At 42.6% G+C, this 13,991-nt stretch overlaps 2 protein-coding genes across 2 annotated transcripts; one reads left to right on the forward strand and one right to left on the reverse strand.

Moving 5' to 3' along the window:
• Positions 1-3,663: 3,663 nt before the first annotated feature.
• LOC119721473 (alpha-glucosidase-like) lies at positions 3,664-5,506 on the reverse strand. Its single transcript, XM_038191553.1, has one exon. The coding sequence runs from the start codon at positions 5,428-5,430 to the stop codon at positions 3,664-3,666; it is 1,767 nt and encodes a 588-aa protein (XP_038047481.1). The 5' UTR covers positions 5,431-5,506.
• Positions 5,507-5,965: 459 nt separating this feature from the next.
• LOC119719155 (neutral and basic amino acid transport protein rBAT-like) lies at positions 5,966-8,365 on the forward strand. Its single transcript, XM_038188489.1, has one exon. The coding sequence runs from the start codon at positions 5,973-5,975 to the stop codon at positions 7,734-7,736; it is 1,764 nt and encodes a 587-aa protein (XP_038044417.1). The 5' UTR covers positions 5,966-5,972; the 3' UTR covers positions 7,737-8,365.
• Positions 8,366-13,991: the final 5,626 nt, after the last annotated feature.

The raw sequence follows: 13,991 nt of genomic DNA on the forward strand, positions 1-13,991 counted from the left end.
TTAGACCGCGATATACGAAGCTCGTGTCGTGGGCGCTTGCAGGCATTGCAGTTAGACTGACTGCACATAGGGGTACTACTGGCATTGATGCGCTATATCTTGAATTGTCTCCGCAACCACTTGGTTTCAAGACGTGTCCTTTCGCCAGCCTGTTGGCCTTATCACAAGCTTCCGAACAAGGTATAGTTTGTGCAGAACTTCTCAGGTTAAGGTACCTTTAGACCGCGATATACGAAGTTCGTGTCGCGGGCGCTTGCAGGCATTGCTGTTAGACTGACTGCACATAGGGGTACTACTGGCATTGATGCGCTATATCTTAAATTTTTACCGCAACCACTGGGTTTCAAGACCTGTCCTTTTGCCAGCTTGTTGGCCTTATCACAAGCTTCCGAACAAGGTATAGTTTGTGCCGAACTTCCCAGGTTAAGGTACCTTTAGACAGCGATATACGAAGTTCGTGTCGCGGGCGCTTGCAGGCATTGCTGTTAGACTGATTGCACATATGGGTACTACTGGCATTGATGCGCTATATCTTGAATTGTCTCCGCCACCACTTGGTTTTAAGACCTGTCGTTTCGCCAGCGTGGTGGCCTGATCACAAGCTTCTGAACAAGGTATAGTTTGTGATGAAATTGCAAGGTTAAGGTACCTTTACACCGCAAGATACGAAGTTCGTGTCGCGGGCGCTTGCAGGCATTGCTGTTAGACTGATTGCACATATGGGTACTACTTGCATTGATGCGCTATATCTTGAATTGTCCGCCACCACTTGGTTTTAAGACGTGTCCTTTCGCCAGCCTGTTGGCCTTATCACAAGCTTCCGAACAAGGTATAGTTTGTGCAGAACTTCCCAGGTTAAGGTTCCTTTAGACCGCGATATACGAAGTTCGTGTCGCGGGCGCTTGCAGGCATTGCTGTTAGACTGACTGCACATAGGGGTACTACTGGCATTAATGCGCTATATCTTAAAATTTTACCGCAACCACTGGGTTTCAAGACCTGTCCTTTTGCCGGCTTGTTTGCCTCATCACAAGCTTCCGAACAAGGTATAGTTTGTGCAGAACTTCCCAGGTTAAGGTACCTTTAGACCGCGATATACGAAGTTCGTGTCGTTGGCGCTTGCAGGCATTGCTGTTAGACTGACTGCACATAGGGGTACTACTGGCATTGATGCGCTATATCTTAAATTTTCTCCACCACCACTCAGTTTCAAGACGTGTCCTTTCGCCAGCGTGGTGGCCTTATCACAAGCTTCCGAACAAGGTATAGTTTGTGCAGAACTTCCCAGATTAAGGTACCTTTAGACCGCGATATACGAAGCTCGTGTCGCGGGCGCTTGCAGGCATTGCTGTTACTACTGGCATTGATGCGCTATATCTTGAATTTTCTCCTCAACCACTTGGTTTCAAGACCTGTCCATTTGCCAGCTTGTTGGCCTGATCATAAGCTTCCGAACAAGGTATAGTTTGTGCAGAACTTCCCAGGTTAAGGTACCTTTAGACGGCGATATACGAAGCTCGTGTCGCGGGCGCAAGCATTGACACGACGCACACGCGCGCGCGGTTGCTATAATTCGTCGGATCAGTGCGCGACATCGCCAGGCGCGGATCCAGAGGGGGGGTTTGGGGGTCTTTTTTTCCATACAAATTCCAAAAAAATAAGTCGAAACCCCCCCTTCTGTTACACCCCCCCCCCAAAAAAAAAAATTATACTGGTATAACGTCTGCCTGTTTAAAATACGGTACACTATTCTGTAATCTAGTGCTAATAATGGTCGAATTTGAACAGCGCCCCCTATTGAAATACGGTACTAGGGCCCCCCCCCCCCTTGATTTTACGGAGGCCAAGTGTCCGGAGAAAAAAACCTCGTACATTTTCAGATTTTTTTGCTGATGAAACCCCCCCCCCCGCGAAAATTTCTGGATCCGCCCCTGATCGCGTATAGCTGCAATCGGCTCAGTGAGAACGTGTCTCGGACGCTGAATTCAGGCCCAATTCAAAACATGGTTCAGCAACTTTTGATTGGAAATTGAGATCCTAGAATGCTGTTTTTTCGCAGAATATATCAGCTGAAGCTGAGCTGAAACTTCAGCAGGTTAGTTGTTCAGTTTCCTTCATTAGATTTTGAACACTTTTGTTGCTTCAAACGAACAAAATGCACAAATTACAAATGATGGACTATATCTTTAACGTTCCTGCCCTGGAATAATGTCCAATGACGTTCAATCCCTGCGGTTGATGGCCCCGGTATGCACTTCTTATTGATGATTAGATGTCCCGTTTTTTACAGTAGGGCCCAGCAAGTGAATTTACTAAGGGGAAGAGTGGATTTCCTCGTTGACAGGTTGGAATGGGTGGACTGTGGGGATACCTAATGGACTGGGTAGACTAGGTGGGTTACCTTGTGGATTGGTATAGACTAGGCAGGTTACCTTGCGGGATTGGGTGGACTAAGTGGATGAGGTGGACTAGGTGGATGATGTGGATGACCTTTGTAGTAGACTGGTCGGATAAACTAAGTAGATTGGGGATTGTAGTGGATCACACCCAAACAAATTGAAAACATGAAACTACTTTGACTTCTATTGGTCCCACCTCCCCTCAAGCCAGGAGGATAGAAGTTCTAGAAGTGGGGTTCAATAAATCCCGTTCTGCCTTTTATAGGACTTGATCAACCGAGAGTACAATAATCATAGTAAACAATTGAAAAAGTGCACAAAGCTAATAGCCCAATTAATCATAATCTACCATTGCCATGCAGTAACTGAGGGACACGCCCACTCAAATATGTAAGCTAAACAGATTTAGATGCATGAACTAACAGTGACAAAGCAACGCAGTAAGGGCAATTTTAGCATACAGTTTTTGTAATTTTGTAGTTTTTGTAAGGGGTGGAGGGAGAGTGGCTCCATCTCACTATTGGGGACAGTGTTAAAATCGGACAGTTTTGAGCACTTTCACACATTAGGTGGCACTGTACGTATTCCAGCATCGCCGGTAGGGAAGAGAGTTACTATTGGTATATCAGATGTGAGGTGCTGATTTCCCTTTTAAAAAAATATCAAAATGTCACGGGGGAGGGGAGGGGGTGTCCTCCACTTGATAATGCAGTGAATGTGAGTAGGTTATTGCAGCCCATTACCGATGTATGACGTTATAACTATGTCTATTTTCGGGTGCACCATCCAAGTGCTGGATCGACCATTGACTTTATGCACAGAATACGTCACTTCGTGGAGCGAAAGAAGAATTTAATAAAAGCGACCCAATGATAGCTCCAGAAAAGCAGAGGCCAACACGTACGTTCGACTCCCACTTAGGTGCGTCGGGAACTTGACCGTGCTCTGAAACACACAGACTAAACCCTTGCCACCAGATAAAGCCTTTTTAACCCAATATTTTCTGTTAAAGTAAATAGCTTGACCTATGATTTACTACCTTCTCAAAAAAAAACCGATCGGGTGAAATTATATAATCATAAAACCACAAAGTATTGAGTAGATGATAATAAAATGAAATGCTGTATTTGCCATAAAATCAGGTAACATTACTTAAAAGAAGAATTTGTCAATTTGCCTCTCGTGCTTTAAAGCTGTGAAAACGGACTTTATAAACGTACAGTTCGATAGAGCCTCGCTTTTCAGATCTGGACTCATGTTAAAATCAACAAAAGCATTTGACAACGAGTGCTTCGCCTTTTGCGACAGAGACCTTGCTCATGTCTTGAGACACCCCGTCTCGATCCATGTTACTACTGACTGTGATGGTCCCGATGTTTCCTTCCATCTTCAACTGGTGACCTTCCATCAAAGCTGCGGAGTAGTCATCAGTCGACTCAGAAGTACCAGCGTTGATGATGACTAGGAAGGAACCAAGGCCCGGTGTATCAGGCATGCGAAGGAAGGAGAAGATCTTTTCAGTCACGACGACGTAGTTGAGGTGGTTGGTTTGGAAGGCGGGCTCGTCTTTCCGGAGTGCTGCTAATTTCTTGTAGAGTGCCAACGCGGAGGTGTTATCTGCCTTTTGGTCAGCAACGTTGATTCCTGAGAGGTAGTTCTGGTTGACAGGAAGCCATGTATCTCCGATAGTGGTGCTGAAGCCAGCATGAGATGACCTGTCCCATTGCATTGGAGAACGTTCTGGGTCTCGTGTGTACTCCTTCCAGTGGCTAGGATCAATGGCTGCATAAGAATCCTGTGATTTGCTGAATGGGACCCAAGTATTCATCATACCTATCTCTTCTCCGTAGTAGGTTTTAGGGGTTCCTGGAAGAAGCAGATTCAAGACGTTCAAAGCCCGTGCGTACTGGATCCCCACACGATCAGCGACGCGAAAACAGTCATGATTACCGGTTACCCAGTTTGGCCATTTATCATGTGGTTGGTCCTTCATCCAATCATTGACCAATTGGTGAACTTTGCTCCCAGTAAATGTCTCCATGCTGAGTGCAGTCAGTCCATAGTTGAAAGGAAAATCTGCCTCAGGACGACTCGGAGTTCCGTAGTATGGGAGGAGTATCTCGTAAGTGTCATTAGTTTCAATTGTCAAGAAGCGGTAGTTTGATTGCATGCTGTATTCGTTCAAGACTCTTCGCCATTCGTAGATAAGGTCGTGGACTTCAGGTTGATCAAACGTCTTGCTATGAACAAGGCTGCCATACGCGACATGTCCGCTCCGTATCGACGAGTAATCGGGATTGATTGGTTCATCCTGCAGGTCTTCGCTTTCGTACATATGTCTGACTGCATCGACACGAAATCCGTCTACGCCTTTCTCCAGCCAGAATCGTAGTACGTTGATCATCTCCAAATGTACGACGGGATTGCGATAATTAAGGTCTGGTTGAATGTTAAGGAACTGGTGCAGATAGAACTGTTGTCTTTCTTGTACCCACTCCCACACCGTACCGCCCAGTAGATCCACCCAGTTGTTCGGAATGCATTTCTCTGGAGGATCAGAACAATTTTTCTTCGGGTCTACCCACACGTAGTAATCTCTGTATCGGTTGGTGCTGTCTTTGTTTTTCTTGCTCTCGATAAACCATGGATGCTGATCGCTGGTGTGATTGGGGACAAAATCCATCACGACTTTAAGGCCTAGCCGGTGTGCCTTACTGATCAGCTCATCGAAATCAGCCATGGTACCAAATATGGGATCAATATCTTTGAAGTCGGCCACATCATAGCCAAAGTCGGCCATGGGCGACTTGTACACGGGATTCAACCATATGGTGCCTACCCCAATGTCGTTGAAGTACTCCAGACGGGACGTGATACCAGCCAGATCCCCCACACCATCACCGTCTGAGTCCATGAAGGAACGCGGGTAGATCTGGTACACGATCGTGTCCTTCCACCATTCGTTTAATGTAACTCCCACAGGAAAGGTCTGAATGAACACGAACAGAAGAACAGCGTGCATGACTGCCATGGTGACTTTTAAATAATTGTACTCAAACCTGTATAGGCCTATGGTATATATATTGTGTGGTTTCAATGTGGTTATTTAACCGATCCATTTAAGAAGCGCGCGGCTTGCAATTCAGGCCTACAAAACCGAAACTCTAGACACGAGGTGGTTAGAAATTGATATAATTGACAACGCACGCGCGCACCACTTATCCTTTAACTCATCACCCTCTGAGCGCATGACGGAAAGAATTACCACGGGAGATTGAACCCGATCGTCTCCCAGACGTTGATCCTGTTTGGGATGGGTTGCTCGTGTGTAAATAATATTAGCTGTTCAACCTTCCAAAACTGCGCAACGGATTTACCAGACGGTCGCCTTCAATTCCAGATACCTCACGTCTAGAGTTGCCGCGTCTAGAGTTTGACGTCCAGATGGATCAGTTTACACCGAATAACAAGTGAATATGATCACTTTTACGATAAACTAGTAAACATACGACTGCATTGAAACATAAAATAAACCAATGACTAAAATAATTTTGTTTTCACTCGAAAGTCATCATGGCAGCAAAGCACGCTTTTCTTCTGTTCGTGTTTATATCAAACACGGTTGTTGGATTTAGATGGAATGAATGGTGGAAGGACACGATCGTGTACCAGATCTACCCGCGTTCCTTCATGGACTCAGACGGTGATGGTGTGGGGGATCTGGCTGGTATCACGTCCCGTCTGGAGTACTTCAACGACATTGGGGTAGGCACCATATGGTTGAATCCCGTCTACAAGTCGCCCATGGCCGACTTTGGCTATGATGTGGCTGACTTCAAAGATATAGATCCCATATTTGGTACCATGGCTGATTTCGATGAGCTGATCAGTAAGGCACACCGGCTTGGCCTTAAACTCGTGATGGATTTTGTGCCCAATCACACCAGCGATCAGCATCCGTGGTTTGTCGAGAGCAAGAAAAACAAAGACAGCACCAACCGATACAGAGATTACTACGTGTGGGTAGACCCGAAGAAAAATTGTTCTGATCCACCAGAGAAATGCATTCCGAATAACTGGGTGGGTCTGCTAGGAGGTACAGTATGGGAGTGGGTACCAGAGAGACAACAGTTCTATCTTCATCAGTTCCTCAAAAAGCAGCCGGATCTGAACCACCGTGATCCCGCTGTTCAATTGGAGATAATAGGCGTCCTACAATTCTGGCTAGAAAAAGGCGTAGACGGTATTCGGGTGGATGCAATCAGACACATTTACGAAAGCGAAGACCTGGAGGACGAACCAATAAACCCCGACTACACGCCGATACCAGGCGAGCGACCCCAGTATCACAGCCTTATCCACAACAAAACGGCTGATCTCCCCGAGGTACACGAATTAATGTACGTGTGGCGAAGAGTCTTGGACAAGTACAGCGGGGAACCAAACTACCGTTTCATGGCAACGGAGACTTACGATACTCATAAGGCACTCCTCCCATACTACGGAACCCCGGAACGACCTGAAGCAGATTTTCCCTTCAACTATGTCTTGACTCAACTGAAGAGGGAGAACCTCTCTGGGACAAAAATATTCGAGCTGGTCAATGATTGGATGAAAGACTTGCCGTCGGGTAAATGGCCAAACTGGATCATCTGTAACCACGACAATTTTCGTATCCCTCATCGTATAGGGGCCAACTACGCTCGAGCCTTAAACGTTCTTGAGCTCCTTCTCCCCGGAACTCCCAAAACCTACTATGGTGATGAGATAGCTATGGGGGACATCTGGGTCACTTACAACGAAAGCCGGGATCCGTTTGCCAAAAACAACCCCAACCATTGGAAGGAGTACACGCGAGACCCCGAACGTTCTCCAATGCAATGGGACAGGTCATCTCATGCTGGCTTCAGCACCACTATCGGAGATACATGGCTTCCTGTCAACCAGAACTATCTCTCAGGAATCAACGTTGCTGACCAAAAGGCAGATAACACCTCCGCGTTGGCACTCTACACGAAATTAGCAGCACTCCGGAAAGACGCGCCCGCCTTCCAAACCAACCACCTCAAGTACGTCGTCGTGACTGAAAAGATCTTCTCCTTCCTTCGCATACCTGATACACCGGGCCTTAATTCCTTCCTAATCATTGTCAACGCTGGTACTTCTGAGTCGACTGATGACTACTCCGCTGCTTTAGAGGAGATGATGTTGAAAGCCGAGGGCGACACGGGGGTCATTGAAGTCAGTAGCAATATGGATCGTAACGGGAACCTGCAGGAGATGAATGGAATCTCTCTAGCAGCAGGAGAGGCACTTGTCATCAAGTTGCTAATTTGATTTTAATTTGAATATTTTGCTCCTTTCTTTCCGTCGCAGTTTTGGTTTTTAAATAAAGGGTTTAAGGGGTATTTTGTTCTGAGCTGAAAAGGCCAGCATGAGGTCACAAAACACTAGGCAGAAATTAACAACTGAATGGGAGGTCTGTATTCTACAATGAGCATTATGGATGCTTGAAGTAATTGTGATTCAATGATGCCAAGGATGAGAAATCAGTCGAAAGGATGTACGAGACAAAATAAACTCAAGTATTTAAATACGTTCATCTGGATTGTTGGTGAAACATATGTTAGGCGATTCGGTTTTTTTTCCAATCCAAAAACGTGAAGTTGTTACTCAGTAAAGAACACTCAATAAAGAAGACGGGGCATACAAGCTGTATGACCAACTTGTCCAAGCCACGCCCGCTTACGCCCTCTGTGACGACCAAGAAAGGGTATAAAAGGCAGTTGAGCATTGGACATGGTTGCCAGTCTGACGAAGCTCCTAGTTTAGGAGTGAAACGTAACTACTAAAAATATCGTAACATCTTCACGTTTTTGGATTGGAAAAAAACGAATCTTCTAACTCATAAACTCAAGTATATCATCAGGATCCACAACCTTAAAAAGCATCTTGCGGGAGGAAAAAATCAACTTTTTAGCATATATGGATCTTTTTTGTACAGGGGTTTGAGATCTCGGAAACTCTCCCAGGATAAATGCATGAATGACGTTCTGATCGTCATTCATCATCATTCTCCTGCGGAGGAGGCGACCACAATCTCTCTGAGTTCATACACTCCGATCCAGCGTTAAGCTGGATATCCCGGCCTACCTTCTTGCACAAGCATCATGGACCTGCTGCTCCAACCAGGCACTGTGTGTGTAAAGATGGACATCCTAGTTTGTCAAGACAGGGAACATAATACATGCATAGGGCATAGCTTACATAGTTCCCACATCAGGCAAGCGAAAGAGGTGGCCAATAAATCTCAGCTGCCAAAATCTACCCTGTTTCATTAGTCATATTAGGCACCTATTAGTCAGGTATGAGATAAAGGGCAACATTCCACCGGCCGCCCCCGTATCCGGTTGGAAGTTTCTCGAAAGCAGTTTCCGTTAACATTTTGGCTCGGGTGTTTTCGATATTTACGGAAGTAGTCCAGTAAATCGGCCACATTTATGGGGCTAGCCTTTACAGGGAGGGGTAAATGCCTTTTATTGGGGGGTCTCAAACAATCAAAATTGTTTTAGTATAGTAAAGTATACACAACCTTTGTGGTGTGGGGTTAGGGTGGTCTAGATTGGTGTGGGTGGGGTGAAGGGAAAAAGTTGATGGCATATATGGCAAAACTTAAATTGTTTTAAATAAAAGGTCTAACTGTAACTTGCGTGTAAACCTAATAGTGAACACTGCCTCTTTTTTTAAATTTCTTCATGAAACAAGTATTGGTCAACGTAGCTTCCAGTATACTTCATGTAAAGTTTACCTTGAACGCAAAAAGCCAACTGAAAAAAAACAAAAGCGTTGCGTTTCAGGTAGTGGCCTTTGGTCCAGAACTGCATCTGGATTTCGTTTCCAATCCAACCAGGCCCTGACTAGAAGGCATTATCAACAAGAATAAGATCGGATGATTTAAGTGGTAGTAGATCTAGCGCCCCCTACCACTGCGGTGGCTTGGTCGTGGTTATCATTGATGATCGGAACCAGTTGCTTTTAGGGGTGCAAAATTCAATCGGAAAGAATGTAGTATCCAGACGCAATCTCTGTGCTGGGTACGAAGTCTATGGAGAGTTGAGTGCATTTTCACAATAATTATCTAACAAAATTGGAAATGTTTCTCAGTCACAGATTCGTGTCTTTTCAACATTTTTTGCAATGACTGAGCTTCATTGAGCTAATACATGATGCAAAAAGTGGCGTCAGGATGCAACATTCTTTCCTCCAAATCCAGTCTTGGAAGTTGGACCAAGACTCCCTTCCATGATGTTTCCATAACCAGGGGATGGTTTGCTTGCACGAAAGCCATAGCGTAACCGACAGAGCACAAGGAGTCAGCTCCCCTCCCCCAAGTCAAGACATATTCATCAGTGCCCCTCCAGAAAATGAGGTCCCCAAGTCACCCAATGAACCCTTCCCCTTTCTACATGTACTTGGAGCCCCGCACAGCACTGCACTTGAATAAGAATGTCTGACCACACTTGTTTTCTCCCATGTTCCCCTTGTTGCTGTGCATGCTCTTCACAGAACCGAGGTGGTCCACTAATTGACTACAAGCCCCTGATCAGGAGTTTATATGCAACAAAGCACAAACCATAATTAGGATGGCACAAGACAGTAGAGTACATTTTCTTTCCAACAAACAACATGTCACTGTTAATTGAAAATTGCACTTTGAATTACATGTACATGTTGTATTTACATTAAATGATTTATTTGCAGCTTACCAAGACACCATCTTAATAACGCCAGTTCTAATCACAACAGGTACACTGAATGGTCATCAAAACTGAGATTACAGCGGATGAATACTGCAATTGAATGGTTACAGTGATTTCACTGAATTTAACGCAACACAACATTCAGGGTATAACTCTGTTGAGATTTACACATACAACATGATACAACATCATCTTCATCTTCCTTGAGGCGTAGCTTAAAGAAAAAACAGCACCCTACAAAACCGATTTCATTTATATCTATTATGACAACAATTACAGATTCATAAATACCTAAGCCAGTTTACCCATTCCTGTTGGTCGAGAGCAAGTCACGTGGCCGGTTTTAACAGTTGATAAAGACCGGCTGGCTGGTCTTAAACATTTTTCCAGTGTCGCATGAAATTTGGACTCCTATGAATTCCGGTGCCTTTTACCGTTTTATTGGTTGAACGTTCACAATCCTCAGGCATGCGCAACACTACCAGTGAGGGAGTATTTCATAGTCCTAAATTCACAATACACCGGCACAGCTGCGTTCTGCAGGTTTTTGAACGTTTTGATTTTTTGACCGAAAACTTTTGATTTTTTGACCGAAAAGGTATTTATGAATGGGAATAAATATGTGCTTGGCCGGTATTAAACACTATGTTAAGACCGGTTGGAGTCTGGATGCTGATAATTACCCTTGCCTTCGGCTTGGGTAATTATCAGTATCCAGACTCCAACCGGTCTTAACATAGTGTTTTAAACCGGCCAAGCACACAATTATTATTTAAAGCATTCAAAGAATATTTTGTAAATCTGATTGTTTATCTTTATCACTCGCCTCATTCAAAAGAAGGGGGAAAAAAGCTATTTTTAATAAGTTAATAAGTAGACCCCTTCCAAAGAAGTGGATTAAAATCTTGTTCCCCTTTAAAAGGTAACCTTACTTTAGGCCAAAAAAAAAAAGTCTCCGGTTTCTGGTATGCGCGCGCGTCGCCGTAGCCATGCGCGTCGGCAAAATGAAAAAGTTTTTTTTTCAATGAAAGATGATGTCTCAAAACCGCCAAACTCACTGGTTTGACTGGAATCCTGCTGCTGCAAAATTTTAACGTGTTTTTAGATTAGGTTATGGTCGAGAATAAGCTTTATGTGACCTCTCTGGACTCCCATATATTTGCACTAAGTTTAGTCGGGCACCATTTGCAGTCATCAGCACACATTTAAAGCAAAAAAATCAGGTAAAAAAAAAAAAAAAAGCCGCGTCACCGCACCACTTTTTGGGCAAGCTCCATACCAGAAACCGGAGACTTTTTTTTTTTGGCCTTATGAAAAGGTTATCAAAATACATGTAGGTATGTAGATTATTGTTATTTCATAATTAATGAGTAATAAGTCTGATCAATGAAGATACAACTGCTTTACAAAGAAACAAAAGAGAAAATAGTCAAAGCACAATATTTTACCTTGTAAGGAACACAAAATGGCAACTACATTGTACATGTACATGTATACATAAACACAAACAGAACTGATATCGTTTTGTGTTTCCTACCATTTTTCAAAGCAAATCATTTAAAGGACTCTCATCTCCAATTGCCTAAATACATATATCAATAAAATCCATTTTTTTTCTGAACACATATTGATATGAACAATACAATACATTTATCACACAGATACCAACTGCAATTCCTATTGAAAATCACATAGCCTAACACAAGACATGCACGATGAAATCATTTGAAAAGTCCACTACTTGGGCATACAGTTGATAAGCAGATGCTCGTTAAGAGTGAAGTATTAATGAAAGAATTCAAAAAAAGTTAACAAATTCAAAAAATATACATTTCAAGCAGGCACAATATATAATGACAGTAACTTCAACTCTTCAAGCCACGGAACATGTTCTAAATTTTACTGCTTCCGGTACATGTACCGTGGTTCTCTTCTGAAGAAGAATGATTCTATTTCAGTGGTTATTAAAAAAAGAGATGGTTTAAAGCTTGTAACTCTAGAACAAATCTGTCTAAACTAATTTGAATGTCTCAGATACTGACTGCAATCTCTGCCTCTTTTTCTTTTACGATTTCCATTCTACACTTAAAACATTTGACATTTACGTTTCTATCTATGTAAGTCATGTACGAACATGGTTTCGAAAAAAAAAATGCCTTCTTTAGGCATACATCTTCCATAAAGACACAACGAATACATTTATACGTGCCTCTTTTTTCCCCAAAAAAACTGAGCTACTTGTGACAATGACATTCTTTTCCAACTTGTGACAAGTGACATTCTTTTCCAACTTGGCAATAAAAATGAAAGGCTGGAGCCTGTCCACCGCTTAAACCACTAAGCACATCTTACATGTCAATATATTCCTTTTCGTTGTTTGATTATTCGTGCATTCAATTTGGGGATGAAACTGCCAGCTTCTGTAATTCATGTTCAAAGACACCGTACAAAATCGACCTTACACCTGAGTTGCGGCTGTTATTGGAATGGTTTTAAATACAAAGGGGTATAGAAAATGCACTTTGCAAGCGCTTAACACAATGTATACACATTGTATACACATTGTATACATTCATGAATGAATGAAAGTATACATCCATCACACTCAAGCACCACAGGGTTTGCAATTGCTGCCATCACAGAATAGTGCAAATACCTTTTTTTGTCGTTTTGGTCAAATTTTCAGATTGAATATGGGTTTTACTTGGGCTTCCCTACTAACTTGAAAGAGTTGAATAAAAATATACTATCAAATTTGACGACAGCATTTATGAGTTGACTTAATATCTGTGTACAAAATGCTGTGTGCGAAAAAACTATTGTACAAGCATTTCTGTAATGGTGTAAAAGTTACATGTACATTAATTACAGTTCTACGCATTTCAATTCACTCCGTGAATTACAAGATGCACCCCAACTGGGCAGCTTACAAAAACACAAGTCACTGTCTGTCCTTCAAAGACACTTATTTATATTGTGCATGAATCTACACATACATGATTCCTCATTCTATTTATCGTTACCTAATTAGTTTCTTATCTATCCTGGGTATCCCGATCATTGATTATTACAAATATTCTGCCTTGTTTCCAAAATTTAGATTGATAGGAGACAGAGGATGAAATTTCAGTATTAGACGCTGGAGGAAAATGATGTGATAAACCCGAACTATCAGGATACGGTTAAAGAATATCCTGTCCGTGTACAACAGAACAAGGATCATCGGCGTTGGTAGGCTAAGTAACTAACCAATGCACTCTATGTTTGCGGATAAGATAAAGTTGATATTTCGTTGTCTATCTTTTTTCTGTTTAGCAACTCAAAATATATAAAAACCAAATTACTTAATTAAATATATCGTTTTACAGCAGGATTGCATAAAATTGTGACAGGTCTCTAATAGCGCTGCCAAGGCTTACAAAAACATATATTATCTTACAAAAAAAAATCCAACATGTAAACAACAAATGAATATTAAGCATAATAAATACAGATTGCACCTTTTCAATTTTGAATTTTTTTTAAGGATTTCGGCTTTCAGCACACAAAAAAAACTAAATGTACATGGTTACAGACAGACCTTAAGCAGCAACACTAAAATATTCATATTTTCCCAAACTTTGGTGATTTAAACTGAATTTAAACAAAATAAAATTCACTTATCATAATGGCGATTACATAATTTGTACATGTAAGTACTCACATTGGGTTATGTCTTCCTCGGTCTGTTTTTGTAACGTTACATTAACGTTTTGGCTAAGCAACAAAAAAACCAAAAAAACTAAGCTCCAGGAAAACAATCCCGTGACCCATGCTGCTTTTCTGACACGTT

This window comes from Patiria miniata, unplaced genomic scaffold (genome assembly GCF_015706575.1).
Source record: "Patiria miniata isolate m_02_andy unplaced genomic scaffold, ASM1570657v1 HiC_scaffold_13, whole genome shotgun sequence".
In the NCBI taxonomy this organism is placed as follows: domain Eukaryota; kingdom Metazoa; phylum Echinodermata; class Asteroidea; order Valvatida; family Asterinidae; genus Patiria; species Patiria miniata.

Excerpts from the sequence above, each read along its gene's own strand:
- LOC119719155 (XM_038188489.1), top strand. The coding sequence starts at position 5,973 with ATGGCAGCAAAGCACGCTTTTCTTCTGTTCGTGTTTATATCAAACACG.
- LOC119721473 (XM_038191553.1), bottom strand. The coding sequence starts at position 5,430 with ATGGCAGTCATGCACGCTGTTCTTCTGTTCGTGTTCATTCAGACCTTT.